This window comes from Panthera pardus, unplaced genomic scaffold, assembly GCF_024362965.1.
Source record: "Panthera pardus isolate Hobbes unplaced genomic scaffold, ASM2436296v1 HiC_scaffold_21, whole genome shotgun sequence".
NCBI classification, from domain to species: Eukaryota; Metazoa; Chordata; class Mammalia; order Carnivora; family Felidae; genus Panthera; species Panthera pardus.
Window position 1 is genome coordinate 56,600,895 of NW_026526777.1, and position 18,759 is coordinate 56,619,653.

At 46.7% G+C, this 18,759-nt stretch overlaps 1 protein-coding gene across 11 annotated transcripts in view; it reads left to right on the forward strand.

Moving 5' to 3' along the window:
• Positions 1-262: 262 nt before the first annotated feature.
• Positions 263-18,759, forward strand: part of SELP (selectin P) — a 39,630-nt gene continuing 21,133 nt past the window's right edge. For 7 of the 11 annotated variants that reach the window (XM_019424246.2, XM_053909309.1, XM_053909314.1 and 4 more), the window contains exons 1-8: positions 264-381; positions 8,807-8,897; positions 10,503-10,889; positions 13,511-13,618; positions 14,071-14,256; positions 15,009-15,194; positions 15,810-15,995; positions 17,477-17,662. In XM_019424246.2, the coding sequence (XP_019279791.2) occupies positions 379-381; positions 8,807-8,897; positions 10,503-10,889; positions 13,511-13,618; positions 14,071-14,256; positions 15,009-15,194; positions 15,810-15,995; positions 17,477-17,662 (1,333 nt within the window). In that variant the 5' untranslated portion in view covers positions 264-378. Of the gene's footprint in view, positions 382-8,806; positions 8,898-10,502; positions 10,890-13,510; positions 13,619-14,070; positions 14,257-15,008; positions 15,195-15,809; positions 15,996-17,476; positions 17,663-18,759 lie in introns of all 11 variants that reach the window. The other 4 variants (XM_053909313.1, XM_053909318.1, XM_053909316.1 and 1 more) reach the window with 2 other exon arrangements.

Here is an 18,759-nt window from a genome sequence, read left to right on the forward strand (position 1 = left end):
AAGCATGTTTTCCAGTTGTACGACCTTAAATTGGAGCTCGTAGCATAATCAGAGGAAACCTGACTCCTGGGGGGGTGTGGGCACTATTCCTGCACCACTTAGCCCGGGATGTCCTGAAGTGATTCACACTTGCCCCTGTCTCCAGACCCTCCCCCCCCCCATTGAAGTAGGTGACCCCTGTCCCCTTGGTGACCACTGCTAACTATTATCAACCACTCCTGTGTTATCAACATCCAACTTCATGTGAAGGGCTGTGGCGAAATTCTGGAACTTGAATAGGAAGTTGCTTTTCTAAACAGCTTAACACAGAGGGGAGGCAGGGAGGCTATAAAGTCTGGGTTGGGCAGACAGCCTAGAGGAAGCCGAGGCGCAGAGGAGATGGTAAGTTCGTTTCTCTGTACTCTGGGAAGTGGACGAGATGCTGCGTGGAGGCTGAGTCAGGCGGGCAAACGTTTAGAGAGTGCAGAAGAGCAGTGGTCGCGGCACTTTATGTTGAGTAGCCCTTTAGACTGTGAGCATCTGAAAACCTGCTGTCTGCTTTGACCCTCCCAACATCCTTGGGAGGTGAGGTTGCTATTTCCGTGTCACAAATGAAGTCGCTGCGCCTTGCAGAGACGAGGTGTTGCACCTACAGCCCCGCTGTTAGGCTTGATGTTGTCTGCATCTAGACTTCTGCCCTCTGGCTCCCCGGCACCAGCCTACTAGAGCTTACAGAAACTCTCGAGGGCACAGATCTTGGTAAACCCTCGACCCCCTTCCCCAGGATCGGTCTTCTCTGTGGCTTGAGGGCAAGGCTGAGCAAATGCCCTGTGGCACACCTGTGGGTAAATGCTCTCTCATCCGGGCTCTCCTAGTTCCTTCTCTGAGCCCTAGGAGTCAGCTGGGACTCTTGCAGAGTAACCACATGGTTTCCATAGCTGCCTTAAGTCTCAGTGCTGTTAGTGACTCAGTTTCCTCATCTGTAAAATAGACATACATACAGTGCTCTGCTTTATTTTTTAAGTTTATTTATTTATTTTGTGTGTGTGAGAGAGAGTGTGTGCAGGGGAGGGAGAGAGAGAGAGAGAGAGAGAGAGAGAGAGAGAGAGAGAGAGAGAATCCCAAGAAGTTTCTGTGCTGTCAGCATGAGCCCGTTGCTGGGCTCAAATTCAGGAACAGTGAGATCATGACCTGAGCCGAAGTCAGGAATCTGACGCTTAACCGACCAAGCCACCCAGGTGCCCCTATGGTGCTCTACTTTATGGTGTCATTTTGAAGATTAAGTAGGATTTGCTCTGAAAAGCGTGTAAATCTGAGGCTGGCACACGGTAACTGATTTGTCAATGTCAGCTATTATTGTTGTGAAAAAGAAAAAAATTCGTGGGGGTTTGGGATCCAGGGAAGATCCAAGGAAAACTAGGCATTCATGAACTTATCAACAGATAAGAAACACACGGTTTTACCCCCAACTTGCCAGGAGTCTCTCCCACAGTCCCAAACCCTGCAGTCCGTGGCTGGAAAGGAACCAACCGAACATCTCTGTTGTTGAGCTCCTTTCTGCGGGATGCCAGAAGAGAGCAGCACTCACACATGATTTCAACCCCCTCTTTGCTTTACTATCGTTCACTTTTCAAATATTGGCAATGGGGATTTTCTGTGTTGGGGAGAAATAGAGATAAGAGGACTAGGGAGAGAGGGGAAAGGAGTTTGAGTCTGTCCTGAGTTTGAACTCCAGTGACAAAAGAACGTGGATTGCTTTTGTCTCCTCTTTTGCATATCAGACATTCCCGGTATTGGTCAACTTACATGGACAAGGACTTAGTCATCTCTTCCTTCTATTCTCTTTGGGATCCTCCTCTATTTCGGAAGTGTATTAATACATTGGACTGTGGAGTTCTTTGAGATTCTGGTGAAAGTACAACTCTCTGTCCCAGATGAAAATGCAAACATCCACATAAACACCGAGCTTTCTGGGCAAGGACAGGGGGTTCCCCAACCCCCACATGGGTCTCAGGTTAGGAAACCCACCCTATCGCCTCCTTTGCTTTATGCTCAGAAGCTCCTCCACTGGCATCTTGAAACTAGGTTGGAATACTACTTGGCAATGAGAAAGAATGAAATATGGCCTTTGGTAGCAACGTGGATGGAACTGGAGAGTGTTATGCTAAGTGAAATAAGTCAGGCAGAGAAAGACAGATACCATATGTTTTCACTCTTATGTGGATCCTGAGAAACTTAACAGAAGACCATGGGGGAGGGGAAGGAAAAGAAAAGTTGGAGAGGGAGGGAGCCAAACCATAAGAGACTCTTAAAGACTGAGAATAAACTGAGGGTTGATGGGGGGTGGGAGGGAGGGGAGGGTGGGTGATGGGTATTGAGGAGGGCACCTGTTGGGATGAGCACTGGGTGTTGTATGGAAACCAGTTTGACAATAAATTTCATATTTTAAAAGAAAGAAAGAAAGAAAGAAAGAAAGAAAGAAAGAAAGAAAGAACTGGTAGATGACTTGAAAAAAAAAAAAAAAGAAAAGAAAAGAAACTAGGCTGGAACTCTGCAATCCAGGCCTGATGGTGCCACCTCCGACACTGTTTCATTATTCCAAAGACTAGACCTCTTCCTTCGCCCCTGAGCACATTTGGCCCCTGGGATTCCGGAACCTCAACCCTTTCTGTGTAAATTTGGCTTCAAGTTCAGAGTGGCTTCAGTTAACCTCTAGGACCTGAGGAAAGAGGTTAAGAGTTAGCTGGTGGGGTATTTTCCATCAGATGGATCTCAGGGAGGAGAGCCTTTGATTGAGAACTTGCAGTTAAGTTGCACTGATGTTGGGAGAGATGTAGTGGGCTAAGAGCAGGTCTGGATTCTCTGCCATTTTACACCGGAACCATCTTAGGTCTGTGGCTTCTATTTCTTCCTTCCATGACCTGTTTTTCAAAATGTCACTACTTGGTTCACCCTCTCCTGGGCTGACCACTGGCTCTTAGAATATGTAGCTTCAGAATTCTGTAAGCAGAGGCTTATTAATCAGATCGTCAGAAGTCAAAATGACCTACCACGTGATGGGCAATACTGAGAAAAAGACCCTGGACCTAACCCTAGAGAGTAGGCCGTGGTGGTTTCATGAATGGCATTTATTACATTGTCTTCTAGGTGTCTCGCTTCTCTGGCTGAAAAGCAAACAGAAATGTTACAAAGTCACATACAAAATGATTCTTTTATGTTTGTAGGGATGTAGCTCAGCCAGGTTCCGATGGACTTTCAAAATTAGGTATGCTGCTTTATTTTTAATGCTAGTATATCAACCTAAACAATGGTGATCGGTAGTCTAATGTAAACACGTGCTTTGATTCTTAGCATTAATGTCCGGGGCTCCTTTCTGTCTTTATTTCTAACTTGCTGTTGGCTTGGAGACCTCTTTTTTCCACTGTGTTTCATGGTCTGCCTTTAAGCTGGGGCTACCAATAGCCGTGCTATGCCACCACCACTCCTATCCAGAACCTGAGGGAAGTGTTGTGTCCGTTGTAATGCCTTGTGAAACCTGGACTCTGCCACCAGCACCTTGCATAGTCCTGCCTCCCCAGTGACCCTCATATCTACCTCCCCACTTTGCATTCCCATTGACCCCAGCCCCAGCCCGTCCCCCATTTACTCCCACTGGGACTAGTACAGTAGTCTTCTCTCTCCACAGCTCAGCCTCTCTACCTCTGAGTCATCACAGCCACCATGGTTACGTGCACCTGTTCAGAACACTGACGGTTGGATCCCTTCTGCTGACATTTATGTCAGACCCGCAAGATCGGGCCCCAACTCACCTTTCCAGTTGACCTCTGGGACCTCCCAGTTCTTCACACCAAATGACCACATCATTGCCTCTCTTAAAATTCACACCCCCCGGCCTCTGACTCTTCTTTGCACTTAGAACCAAATCTCACCCCCCAGCTTCAGTTCCCAAAGCCCGGAGTGATCTGTAACCAGCTTCGTGTCATGCCCTTCTTGCTCATTCCATTCCAGCCACACTGATGGCTTCATGTTCTTTGAACTCTCCACACACACAGGGCTGCCACCCAAAGCCTTCACATTCGCTTTTCCTTCTGTCTTCAATGTTCTTCCTCCTGCGTCTCCCTGGATGGCTTCTTCTGGCCATTCTGCTCTCAGTTTCAACATCATCTCCTTGGAGAAGTCTGCCCTGAACTCCCTGCCTAAGGTGACCACAAGTCCCTGTATCACATAGCCTCACCTTATTTCCCCTACTTCTCGCTAGCTTCCAGTTTTCACGTTTACTTGTCATGAACTGCCATGTATTTATTGGTGCTTCATTACCTGTCTTTCTCAATAGATCATACATTCCGTAAGACAGGAATGATGTCTGTTTTTACCATTTTAATGCCAGTGCCTAGAAGAGCGCCTGACACATTGTAGGCACTTGGCAAATCAGTAGTTACTGAAATAGACAAGGGGCCAGGAAGTGCCTGTCTTGGTGACCGGTGGGGAAGGATCGATCGTAGAGAAGGCTCCTTTCAAGAGAAGATGTTTGGACTTATAGAGCCAGGCACACATAGAAGGAAAGAGTGCTCTGGGCAATAAGAAGAACATTGGGCACATACAGTGCCTTCTGGAAACTACGAGATGTTTCGTTACAAATGCATTGTAGAATTGGGGTGGGGGGGGAGAGGCACAAATAAATTGAAAATTAATGGCAGGAGATGAGACTTGACAAATAGAGGCCACATTTTGAGGGGTCCTATATGTGTCATCTCAAGGAGTTTGTAGGTATTGCTCAAGGGGTAGGAACAGCCGATGGATTTTAGGTAGTGAAATGATGCGGTCAGGTTTTTGTGTTAGAAACATCACTCGGACTTCATTATAGAGAAACAATGGAAGATGGGCAACTTGAGGATAAGATACCAGTCAGATGATGTCCAGGAAGGAAAGGATGATGTGTCTACTAGTTCTGTAGCAGTAAGCAGAAATCCGGAGAACGACCAGGTATCAGGTCAGAAGGTAAAGCCAGTGGGATTTGATGACAGGTTCATGTGAAGGGTTTGGGCAAAGGAGAGAAATGTGCTTTCTCATCCCCAACATCTAAGAGATTCTGCTATTTGATACCCTTCCCAGCTTTCCTGAAACATATGACCTATGTTAACCATCCTTGATTCCCGCACTTCTCCACATATCCCTCTATCTTACCCGCATGGCGTGAAGAGAGTGAGTCCTACTCATTTTTTCCCTCACGTGGGATGTGAACGATTATGCCCCTTGCTTCTCTCACACCCAAATAGAATGAGAAAAAGTGCCAAGATCATTTTTTTGCACCGATTTCTTATGCTCTTCTGCCTAATAATATACTTTCAAATGTGATACAACTACTGCTGTAGCCCTTAAATACTTAGGTCTAATGATCACATATTTTCCAACATTTTCCTACTCAGTACACCCTTCTATCTTACTTTCAGTCATTTCTCTGCCATTGCTCTTTATTTGTTCATCCATTCATAAAATATTTATTAAGCAGTAAGCACCTGCTCTCTACTATAGCTGAGATTCAGACCTAAGGCAGAGCCCTTGCCCTTGAGAAGCCTCTGCCAGCATCCTCCTCCAGCTGGGCGATCATTTGTTTGCTTTGCACTTGGATTGCAGACATCACGCTCAAGAGGGAAGTCAGGGATGGAGATACAGTGTTGGGGCCGTTGGCAAAGAGATGACCAGAAGGTGACCTCAGGACAGCAGATGAGTGATAAGAGAATAGGGTCATGGAGGCCAGAACCCAGGGAAATCTCTATCTCTACAAGTGCCAGAAGGGGGTCGAAGTAGATTCAGAGGGAGACTCATCAAAATTGCTCAAGATGTAAGAGAAGAATCAAGAGAAGGAACCACGGAAGCATTTTAAACAAAAGGAACTACTCAGCGGTATTTATTGCTGCAGAAAGGTCAAGGAAAATAACAAGGGCACATGTTCACTGGGTTTGGTAATTAGGATTTCAGTGATAAAGGTAGCAAGGGCCATTTCACAAGCTGGAGTTCGGAGGAGGCCGGAGAGTAAAGGGAGGCAAGGAAGTTAAGGAAGCTGAACCAGAGGAAGGAGAGAAATCAGATAGCATCGGGGCAGAAGGCAAAGGGTCCAGGGAGGGACTTTGTCAGTTCTGCTCTAAAAGTGCAAAGCTGTGGTCTACAATGTAGACAGGAGAACAGAATCCCTTTCCGCGGTATCATCTCTCCCAACTTTGTGCGCCGCTCGCAATGCTGGCAGCTATGGGACTTGTGCTGGCATCCAGTACCCAAGCCAAGTGAGGGCAAGGGATAAACACTTTCTCCTTCCACTTTCTCCCTGCCCCTCTCTTCACCCCATTCTTGTAGTTCTTAGGAAAGGTAAAAGTTAAAGACAATCACGGTGTGAAGTGGCTTTAATGAAGGTTTACCCAGGCACAGGATGTTATTCTAATGACCCAGTCTCAGACGGCTTCTCGGTGACTTCCAGTTTGAAGTGAGCTGCCAGAGAATATTAAAGATTAGCAGAGCGCATGGCCATTTCTCCTAGAGTCATTTCCTCTTGTTTCAACACTAAACAGGCTTAATAACACTAGGACACGGCTCTTAACTTTCCAGGATCTTAGATCTGAAGACGACACTGTAGAACAGGGGCAGGTGTGGAAGGCCTGCCCACCCCAAGGAAGCCTCAGAGGAAAACGACCACTCAAAGGCGTCATCCATTCTCCACATAAAACCCTTGTCAGTTTCCAGTGAGCCAAGGTACTGCCTTACAGTTAACAGAGATTCGAACTTGCGGTCCATTAAACGTGGACAGACTTAGAGGATCTATGAGTCTTCTGAAACTGTCTAAAAACATTGCAACTGTGCTTTTTTTTTTTTTTTTTTTTTTTTTTTTTGAAGAACCCTGACGATAGCTTTTATCTGGCTTTCAAAGGAGTTCAAAAGTCCCGCAAGGGTAATCACTATGCTAACCCAACATCCATCCAGGTGAGCAAGCTTAGGCAAATCATCTTTACTCATTAAAACTCATCTCAAGTATTCACGGTCCAAAAGATCTGCTGCAGAATGCTGGAGAAATGCTTAACTGACCTGGCATTAATCTTTATGGCCTCCTTCGTCTCTCACATAATCTGTGAGGAGTCATTCTTAATATTTAGTGATTTTTTTTAACGGAAAAATATGATCAGATTAAAGTAGGAGATGCATCATGTATTTCCCTTTCTTACATGTTGTGCTTGATCAGAAGCACCTACCAAGTCCTCTAAAACCTTGAAATGTTTAAAACCATCTCCCTCTCTCTCTCTCTCTCTCTCTCTCTCTCTCAATTCTGTTTAAACCAAACCATATTTCAAAGTTTAAACAAAGAAGTTACGACATGAAACAGCTCTTTTAGGATAGTGGCCAGAGTTGGACGCTGATAGGGAAGCAGGAGCCTCCCCACACACTTCCTTGAGCTTGCCCCAAGGCCAGAGAAACCCCTAGAAACGCTCTGCACAGGGAGAAAACCACTTCCAAAGGGCACAGGGAGAGCACCATTAGAGTGAAAATACTATACTTCTCTCTAGTCCTACTGGAGAAGCCCAGCGCAAGGTCAAAGGTGAATATTGGGGTCCCCTTCATGCAGCCTACGCTATTGTGCTCTTTAGCAGCAATACTTTTGTTCTTTGTGCCTCTGAGAGAATTCTGGAAAATTGTGTAACGCCTTACACCTGTCTAAGTGGAAAGCTAGTATTTTTCATCATCAGTTTTAAAATTAACAAGAGATGGGATTTCCAACACATTGTAAAGATTAGCCTTTTACAATAAGTGAATGTCCCATCATGTCTTTTATTCCAGTGGAATTAAATACTGTAGTGATCTGATAGCCCTCATCACTTAAAAAAATATATAAGCAAGCTCCTAATAATAGGAAATTTTATATTATTCATCTTCTCTCCTCCTCCTCTACAAAATTTTTACCTAATATAATGCAACTTTAAGCTTAAAGTCTTTTCTTGATCACTAAATCTCACTTCTTTTACAAAAAAGGTAATAATAAATCCACATTTAAAAGGTTCAACTTTTTGAAAGCATATGCGATTTTAGACTCACCAACATTTAGTACTTTCATGTGCAGCATGAGGGAGTTGGCCAAGGTGAGCATTCCCGGAACTTATTTGTCTCGAAACATTTTTTAAATGTTAACAGATTTCATGAAGTCCCCACAGAAGGGAGCCCATTAAATATAGTACTTGCTATTGATCCAAAGGGAATAGGATTATTATACATATTAATAAATATTAAATATATAGGTACCGCGCATATGTATTAAATATTGAACAGTACTGTGGACATAGGCCGCCAGTGTAAAGCAAGGAGACAAGACATAGGTCAATAATACAGAGCAGACGGCATAGCCCAGCACCATTTGTCGATTCCCTGTGCATCAAAGTATAGGTCAGACGTATCTGTGCAGATCGGGAAGTTTGCGTGCAACTTCCTATTATTTTGGGGTATGGCATACTGGTTCTTACAGGAAGATTATTGCATAATAATAATGACAATACTCTTCTTACACGAAAATTGTAAAATGTTTCGTAAATGAAAAATCTTAGTTGCACAAAGTAGTTACTTGATAAATACTTATCGAATGAAAGAAGAAACAACTTCTGTCCTCAGCCTGGGTGCAGAGCAGGGCTCGGAGCAGAGCAGGGAGAAACAAGAAGGAAGCAGAGCACTTGAACCTCCACCCTGCTGGAAACAAGGAGGATTAGAACTCAACACAATGATGACTAACAGGGATTTGGGGGGCCACGCTGATTTCACCTGGGTACTAAAAGGAAGTTTTCCTTTCTCGTTTCAGGCCAGCTGCCTAAAAGCCATCTGGAACTGGAGATTTCAGACGGTGATCTTCAGAACTGCCCAACTCCTTTGCTTCAGTGCCCTAATCTTTGGTAAACTTGGTGTTAACCTTTCGTCTAGGCCTGAGTGATGAGGGGAAGTTAAGGATGCTAGCCAGTTGTTACAAGGAATGGGAAAACTGTTCCCGCCCAGATGCCTTGAAGAAAAATGCACCCAACACCATCATATTGGTGGAAAGGCTCTGGCACAAACCGAAATGGACATATCCAGGACCAATTAGCCACTGGGCACAGCAGGCCCTGGCCCACAGTACTGTCAGGGACCCACAAAAAGGTCTTAGTATACCGTACTGATATGTATGTCTTTCTACTAATGCAATTATAAAATACAGTTTTTAGTATTTTATTACAGAGGAAGGAGCTTATAAAAGAAAAGCTGCCCAGAGTCCATGAAAGTCAATAACGCAGCCCTGGTGATGCCAAAATAAAGTCTTAGGGCAAAACAATGCAGTAGAGGTGTCAGTGGGGGAGGGACAAACATAAATGACCCTCGTGCGGGCAGCAGAGGACAGGGTTGAATAGGAACAAGATTCTATAAACAGGAAAAAGAGGCACTTCCAGGCCTGATTGCTTACATTGTACACCTCTTCGTGTGCGATCTGGCCTCTTCTGGCCCGGGTGAGCTCCCACTGGCCACGATAACAACAGCTTTCATCAGAGTCCCCCTTACACTTTCAGAGGGCACAAACTTTATTTCTACTTGCTGCCACAGGCGTTGCTTCAAACGGCTTGTTCTAAGCCCTATTTTGCCACGTGAGTGAGCAGAGATGGAGGGCGTAGCGTAACTTATCAAAGAGGAACAGTCAAGAGCAGTGGAACGAGCGTAGGATCGCAGGCCAGGAGATCTGGTTTGCGACCTGCCTCTGCCACAAACACGTTGTGCTTCACTCAACAAGTATTTACTGAACACCTGTCAGGCACCATGCTCTGTGCTTGGTGTTAAGGACCCAGAGATTAAAATTCACAATCTGGCCGGTGTGGACCGTGTCATATGAAGAGACGTTCCAACGCCCAGAGGGCGATAACGGGAAGTGGAGGCAGAGACGTGCCTACCCGGGGAAGTCAAGGAAAGCAGGGCAAGGAAAGGTTTACCAGGCATAAGTGGGGAGGGCAGCCAGACTAGCAGGGAGCATGTGCAAAGCACAGAAGTGGGAGTTCTGTTTTGCTAAGAAGGTAAATATGGCGGGTGATGAGGCTGGCCCAGCAGGTAGGCTCCGGATCATAAAGCATCTTATTTTCCACGTGAAGAGGTTGAACCTGTAGATATGAGGCAGCCACCAAGACATTCTGTGTATCCTTTAAACAGGACAAATTACTTACTATGTCTCTTCCGTTTACCAAAGGAGACTAGATGCCTCATAAGGTCCCTTCCAACTCTGTTCTCTTATGATTCCAAATCTTTTAGTACCAAGCGTCCTCAGAACAGTACAGCTTCTTATTTTGACTTCACATATATATGTGTTTGGGTGAAAGATGGAAACCACTCTTCCTTCTTAAGACGACTAGATTAGACACAACGTAGTCATATTTTAGCTTTGTCTTCCAGTCAGAACCCCATCTGACTTACACAGAAGCGTATTTATGCTCACGGACTCCCGGTGAAGGATGCTAACCTGGCACTCGCTCTCCTTTACTCAGAACTAATAAAGCAGAAAGAAGTGGCAGCGTGGACCTATAATTACAGCATCAAAGCATATTCATGGAATTATTCCCGGATGTTCTGCCAGAAGCATTACACGGATTTAGTGGCCATCCAGAATAAAAAAGAGATCGCTTACCTCAATGATGTCATGCCTTACTTCAACTCTTACTACTGGATTGGGATCCGAAGGATCAATGATAAATGGACCTGGGTGGGAACCAAAAAGGTCCTCACCAAAGAGGCCGAGAACTGGGCTGACAACGAGCCCAACAACAAGAAGAACAACCAGGACTGTGTGGAGATCTACATCAAGAGCGTGTCGGCCCCTGGCAAGTGGAACGATGAGCCCTGCTGGAAAAAGAAGCGGGCGCTATGCTACACAGGTAGGAGCTTCTGTACTCTGAAGTTTATCTGTTTCAAAAAAAAAAAAAAAGCCTTCCCTGGTTCACTAATAGAGCCACTGAGTCAATAACATCGAGTCACAAAGTCAGGTATGTGAAAACAAAGAATAAATGACAGTTGGAGTGCTTGGGTGGCTCAGTAGGTTAAGCGTCCTGATTTCTGCTCAGGTCGTGACCTCACGGTTCGTGAGTTTGAGCCCTGCATCGGGCTCTACACTGACAGCGGGGAGCCTACTTGGGATTCTCTCCCTCTGCTTCTCTCTCTCTCTCTCTCAAAATAAATAGATAAACTAAAAAAAATTTAAAGTAATTAAAAGAAAAAACTACAATCATGCAGCATTAAGGAGCACCTTGAAGAATATAAGATCAGGAGTAGAGAAACCTGGGTTTTTCTGAAGCTAGAAGGACATTTTTTTTTTAATTTTTTTTTTTTAACGTTTATTTATTTTTGAGACAGAGAGAGACAGAGCATGAACAGGGGAGGGGCAGAGAGAGAGGGAGACACAGAATCCGAAACAGGCTCCAGGCTCTGAGCTGTCAGCACAGAGCCCGACGCGGGGCTCGAAATCACGGACCGTGAGATCATGACCTGAGCCGAAGTCGGATGCTTAACCGACCAAGCCACCCAGGCGCCCCTAGAAGGACATTTTATAATCATCGGATCCACCTTCCTCAGTGTGTAACTGATTAAATAGATGCTCAGGAGTTTCTAGTCCCCTAAAATTTATATCCAGAGCTTTTCGGCACCACTGCGCCCTCATATAATGGGCAGTATACGTTGGAAGATAACTTGGCCCCTAGGAGACACAGCTATAACTGATAGCTATTGTACATCACTACGTTATTGTGATGTTATTAGTTCATGGGTCGTAAGCCTGTTTCGTATTAGTTTCATTTAGTCCTAGTGAGAACCTCATCAGTCAGGTCCTCTCATTTCATTGATGAGAGGAAGGTCCAGGCTATGAAGGAATCTGCTCAAGGTTCGAAGCTACCTGATGGTAGAGTCAGTTTCAAACTCACGACTCTAAAGTTGGTGTTTTGTGGCCGCGTATGCTACGGTACTCTCTACTCTGCCTTCTCATGAGACAACACGAGAACAGGGCCGAGAATCGCAGATGCTTACAGATTCCCTTCGACGGCAGCATGTATTCAGGTGTGCTGGTAGGGACCAGCGGCATGAGGGAAGGGAACTGACAGTGAAGAGACCCTGCGAGTGTGTTCGCTTCTCAACAGAGTGAGCGGTTCCCGAGTAGGCAGACATGCGTGGAAGCGTGGTCCTCCTGGGGTCACGCGCCTACGCTGGAACCAGTTGCATCTTTCTGATGTGGCTTCTCCCGCCCCCTGTGGCACATGAGATCATTCTGAGATCCTTAGGAAGCTACGATCAGAACAAACCATGTGTGCTCCAAGAACATAGGGCACGGGTATCACGGCTGTAAGACATTGGTGGGGTCAAGGTGAATACGATGGAATGTGGACCAGACCTCTATCGCCTCCTACATCTTCCCTTTACTCCGACCCTTCCCAGGGCCCCCGTGCAGCCCCACCAAACTTGCCGGCTGCCTCGGGAATGCCCTCCTGTAGAACCGGCACGACCTCTAGAATTCGAGCCTCTCAGAGTTGAGAGGGAATGTAGGTAGACATCATCTGGCACAAGCCTGAATGTGACATATGACTTCCCTCTTGTAATCAACCCTAAAGTGGCCCAATGTGTGCAGAGGAAACGCCACGAGAAAATATAGCCACAGGCCTTGCCCCCAGCTATGACCTCATCAGTGACAACATTCTCAGAACCCTCCATCGGGTGCATGATGCACACGCCCACAAAGAGTCTCTTGTAGGAAAGGAACCTCAGCCCTTCTCCACTGGGACTCGCTGAGAAGGGTGTGGCTAGTCAGTCGTACTCGGCACTACCTAAGCCTGGCATATTTAGGCCCGTGAAACATCTCTCCATGGGATTGTTTGTCCTGTACCACGAGGAGGTCTTAAGCGTCTCATGTGGTTCCCCTGCCCCTCCATTGTGCGGCGCTGGGCACAGATTTGAAATCAACAAACAGTGGAAGGGCTTTGGCCCTAACCCGGGGCAGGCTGGCCTCGGAGAAGTCACTTGCCTGAGGTCCTGTAATAGTAGGCAGCAGAGCCAGGACTCTGATGACATATGTGTGACCCACCCACCGCCCCCCCCCCCCGCCCCGCCACATCTGATGCCCAGCCTTTATGTTGTAATGCCCATCATAGGGGTTTCCGTAATAATACAACTCTATGCATATTCTTGGTTAAAAAGCCACAATCTATTTTGTACCACATAGAGGAGTTTCTCTGTCTACACATCGATCAGTGGCTCTTTTGTCTCTCTGGGCTACACAAAGCAATCCCTCCTTAGACAACAGCTTAAAATGGAAGCTATGCAATGCTCTGGTAGGCTTCCACAATGCCCTTTGCAGGGAACAGGCTGGCACTCCAGAGGACACTGTAGTTTTGTGTTGCTTGGCTAGCTCAGTCTTATACCAAGAGGGGCTGAGTCTGCGGCTTGGAAAGGAATCTAACTTCTCTTCACACCTCCCGGGAATGCGTACCATACTGACCCTTTTGCATCCGTGCAGCGTCCTGCCAGGACATGTCCTGTAGCAAGCAAGGAGAGTGCATTGAGACCATCGGGAACTACACCTGCTCCTGCTTCCCCGGATTCTATGGACCAGAATGTGAATATGGTGAGGGCGCTATTTTGTTGATATTATTGTGGCCTTTGGTCTTGTGCTGGAGGTGGTCCAGGAAGCAAATCATGTTGGAGACTCTCCAGGGGGTAAAGCTCATCCTGGTCCTCTCTGGGGTCAGTCAGTCAGCCCCACTCAAAGTGTCCCAAGACACGCCCTCTGGGCGAAACCTTTTATCCGTAGACCATTGGTTCAAAACAACCTACACGGTAAAAGGGAAGCAAAACAAAGGCTGATTTTGCTTGCTTGAAATAAAAACCACTGAAAGACTGATTATATCCCAAGATGTAGCCAACACAAAGGAACCAAGTAAAGATGACCAGGTTGGGTGAGACTAAGCCCAGGAAGACAGGATTAAAGAGGGTCGTACAAAGAGTTCCAACGTCCAGCAAACCTGACGTTGTCTTTAAACCTGCAATGAAAAGAAAATTAACGTTTTGTCTCCACAGTCCAAGAGTGTGGGGAATTTGGTCTCCCCCAACATGTGCTCATGAACTGCAGCCACCCGCTCGGGAACTTCTCCTTCAATTCAGAGTGCAGCTTCCACTGCGCTGAAGGGTACGAATTGAATGGACCCAGCAAGCTGGAATGTTTGGCTTCCGGAACGTGGACAAATAACCCACCGCAATGTATAGGTATGTGGACCCTACTCTTTCCATCCTCGACGACGACTAGAAAATACGGGGAAAATAAGCTTTCTCCATTAAAAAACACGAGCGATTGGGGCGCCTGGGTGGCTCAGTTGGTTGAGTGTCCAACTTCAGCTCAGGTCATGATCTCATGGTTCATGGGTTCGAGCTCTATGTCCGGCTCTGTGCTGACAGCTCAGAGCCTGGAGCCTGCTTCGGATTCTGTGTCTCCCTCTCTCTCTGCCCCTCACGCTGTCTCTCTCTCTCTCTCTCTCTCTCTCTCTCTCCCTCTCAAGAAAAAAAAAAAAACCTTAGAAAAATGTGAGAAATAATGAGCATCTGCATTCAATGGGGAATTCTGATTTTTACTACTACCCATCAATGAGAGTGACACTGATTTTGATTTTCATGATGTTTTGCGTCTATAGAGTGAGGTGATCACTTTAATTCTTGATTCTCAGGCAAAAGCATCACAAAGGGACCTCTCTCCCTTTGCTTATTGCAAAGTGAACAGTATAGTAATGAGGACCTAGGGGTTGAGTCTTATTTATTTGATACTTTGACCTTGCTTCTTTAAATGAAACATGGGGATGTTTGGATCTTTCCAAATGGCTCCTGAAAGTACCATTGAACCAACCAGGTGTTTCACCTTGCCCATCACTTACGGAAGGTGCGGACGGCTGCTGGGGCATCCTAAGGTTTCACAGGTGCTGGGCATAACCCAAGGGCTCACACCTTTGCTCTGTGGTTGTTTGTAGCTGCCCAGTGCCCACCCCTGAAGACTCCTGAGCGAGGAAGCATGACGTGTCTTTCCTCTCCGGAAGCGCCCCAATACCGGTCCAGCTGCCACTTTGCTTGTGAAGAGGGATTTGCATTAGTTGGGCCAGAGGTGGTGCAGTGCACAGCCTCGGGGGTGTGGACAGCCTCACCCCCAGGGTGTGAAGGTGAGTTTCCGGTGGTTGGGGATATGCGACGTCTACCGTGCCAGTCCTTGCTGTGAGTACAGAGGACAGTGGGGGTCTATGGATAAGCTGGCCTGAATCACCACAACTTGACTCTCCTTTCCACCTGCCACTTAGTACATCAGGATGGGAAAAGAGGACCAGGCTCCAGAAAAATCAAGAGGCTGATCTGGCTACAAACAAATTTAAAAAGTCCTCCCTTGGCCTAAACTCAGAGCCCTCAAGCAGTTTTCAGAATGGCTCCATTCATAAATTTCACACAAGAAGGAAAGGATGGCATCTACATCCTTCTAGTGTATTCTAGATACTAGAAGACCTACCACGACAGGTTTATAGAGATAAAGGGATAGAGGACATTATAAAAACCTTGGAGGAGTCTTTTTTTTTTTTTTTTTTTTTTTTTTTTTTAAGATTAAGGTCACCCTGTGGATGGATTGTCCAGGTCTGGACAAATCATCACTAGGGTCTCCTGACCCTTACAGATTTCTAGCTCCACCTGGATTTCCTGGACGAAGTTTTATCATTGCTTTCCAGCTGTGGGTCTGGGTTTTCTCCTTCCTTAGTATCTTTCTCTCTGTCCTTGGTTGTTCTCTCTAGTTGTGCGGTGTCCGCTCCTGGAAGCCCCTGGCAAAGGGACCATGGACTGTGTTCATCCCCTCACTGCCTTTGCATATGGCTCCAGCTGCAGATTTGAGTGTGAACCTGGCTATCAAGCGAGAGGCTGGGCCACTCTCCACTGCATTGTTTCTGGCCAGTGGACCGCACCCTTGCCAGCCTGTGAGGGTAGGATTTTCCTTTAGTAGCCCTCTTCCGCCCAGAAAGGGGCCATGGCGCAGTGGAAAGGCTCAGGGTAGCCTCCTTCAGGTTCTGACATTGGAACAGGTTGTTCAGCCTCCTGGAGGCATGGTTTTCTCATCCATGAAATGAGCTAAGGTGCTTTTGTGAGAACGAAGTATATAAAAAGCACACAGTTAAACAGCACGTAGAAAGTAGCTAGCATTAGACTGGGCATTCAATCAACCTTCATTTCTGCCTCGTTTTTTCCCTTTCTGCCTCACTGGCAATACAAGCTGTGGGACAATGTCCTCTACTTGAGAGGAAGCCAGAATGGTGGCTATTAGGACAAAGAGGGGGATTCCCCATTAGCGTTTGGAGGTGACTTGGACAAAGGAGCGAGGCGCACTGCGTCCACAGGGGCCGTGATGCAACCCTAGGCGGTTACACAACAGCACAAAGCTGAATTCTCTGCAGTTGCCTCCTGCCCTCAGCTTCTGAGGCAGAGAGGGTGAACAGGGGAGCAGGAAACTGAAGACTGGATTAGTGAGTGCCCAGGAGATGGAGATCACAAGCCCAACTCTGCTACCGTCCAGATACAAGACGTCAGGGAAGTAACTCATTCCTGAACCTTCCTTTTCTCATCTGTAAAGAGAGAAGGTCTGGAGGATCTTTGGTTCTTTGATGCTCCGATTCTGTAACAACTCAGAGGTCTAAGCCCAGGGTGTGATGGTGGTCTTCACACTCTGAAAAAAACCCAGGAATAGCCTGGAAATGAAATGCTTTATCAAGGATGCACATGAGGAAACTGGTCTGTATCAGAGCTAAGGCCACTCAGGGCTCAATTCTGTGCAGGAACTGTCCTTGGCCTGCACTCGCTTGGCAATTAAAGTCTGATGACGCTGACATCCTGTGTTTCAGAGATATGGCCCACTCAGGACCATTTTATAAACCTAGCTAATAGGATGTCAACAATAAGCCATGTTATTTCAGCTTTTTCCTTAAACGTCCAGCCTGTTATATATCTCCTCCTGCCTGATCCAGTTCTGCAAATATCATCAGTAAATATTTAAAGAGTACCTTCGAGGTACCAAACATGGCCAGGCTGTGGGACGCAACTAGGAACGGCTAAGCCCAGCCTCAGGGAGACTGTGGTCCAAGGGCAGGACCACAGCAGTCTCCGCACAGTGCAGGGGCTGTGGGGAGCACACTAGGGGAGTCCCTACCCCTGAGCTGCTGGGAGGGGGGCAGTCAGGGAAGGCTTCCTAGGGACAGTGAAGTCTAAGCTGAGATCAAAGGGCAGGTGAGTGACCCAGGCAAAGAGGGCACAGGAAGGTGTTCAAGGCAGCTTCCCTTTTGGAAAAGGGAGGATTCAGGGTTCTGAACGTACTGATAATATGGGTAGGAAGACGCATCTCTTGAGTGGCTCTTGTGAGAAAGAACTGAGCCCTTCCATGACCCAGTTTCAGACGACAACTTTTTCCATTTAGCCATTGCCTGTGAGCCACTGGAGAGTCCGGTCCATGGAAGCACGGATTGCGCCCCACTCTCGGGACCGCTTCCATACAACACCAGCTGTAGCTTCCGCTGTGCTGATGGCTTCAGGCTGAAAGGAGCCGACGTGGCCCAGTGTACTGACTTGGGACGGTGGACAGCGCCCGCCCCGGTCTGTGAAGGTAATGTGACATCGGCACGTTCCGTCTGTGTCTCTCAGCTTATTATGCAGTTAGCAGTCATTGATTTATTCCTCAGACGTTCACTAAGAACTACCCGGCCCTTTGTGCTGGCCCTAGGGACGAAATGGTGAGCGAAACACCCGTTCGTTACAGCATGTTGGAACTCAAGGTGAAGGTTTCACCGATTGAAACCCACTGAGTGGGTTGGCGTGAAGAAGATGGGACTGGGAGGAAGGAATGATGCATGAGGAGCAACGTAGAAGAGTAAGGGGCAGGGCATTTAGTCTAGTTCTGTCATTCCCCGGCAACAAGGTTTTGGTCTCTCAGAAGTTCAGTGTCTTCTGTAGACCGGGAGTATTATTATCTGCCTCACCTACGTGCCTCATTACTGTTGTGAATGAATGTGGGTAAAAAGCAAGCTTGAAATTGCTATGAGTTGAGGGTGCCTCGGTGGCTCAGTTGGTTAAGCATCCAATTCTTGGTTTTGGCTCAGGTCACCATCTCACGGTTCGCGAGTTCGAGCCCTGTGTGGGGCTCTGTGCTGACAGCGCAGAGCCTGCTTGGGATTCTCTTTCTCCCTTTCTCTCTGGCACGACCCAACTCATGCGCTCTCTCTCTCTCTCTCTCTCTCTCTCTTTCTCTCAAAATAAATAAATTCACTTTAAAAACTCCTATGAGTTTTACAAATGTATGCAAAATGATAATAACGTTACCTTATAAATTATATGTCTGTGATCTGATTTTACAAAGTGATCTTCTTTCAGTAGTTCATGTTTTCAATATTTTGCTCTTATAGGAGAACAAAGACACAGGGAAGTCATTAGGATTATGATTTTTATGAGGGTACCCCACACAGAAGTCAGGTCCCAGAAGTGCAATGTTGGCATTTCACGTTGCTATTTACTGGGATCTTTGGGCAATTGATGTGAATCCCCTGCATCTGTGCTGACAGCACAGAGCGCGACGCGGGGCTCGAACTCACAAACTGCGAGGTCATGACCTGAGGTGAAGTCAGATGCTTAACCGACTGGGCCACCAGGTGCCCCCGGGGATTGATTTTTTGCTATTCATTTTGATTACATACTTAGCATAGACTC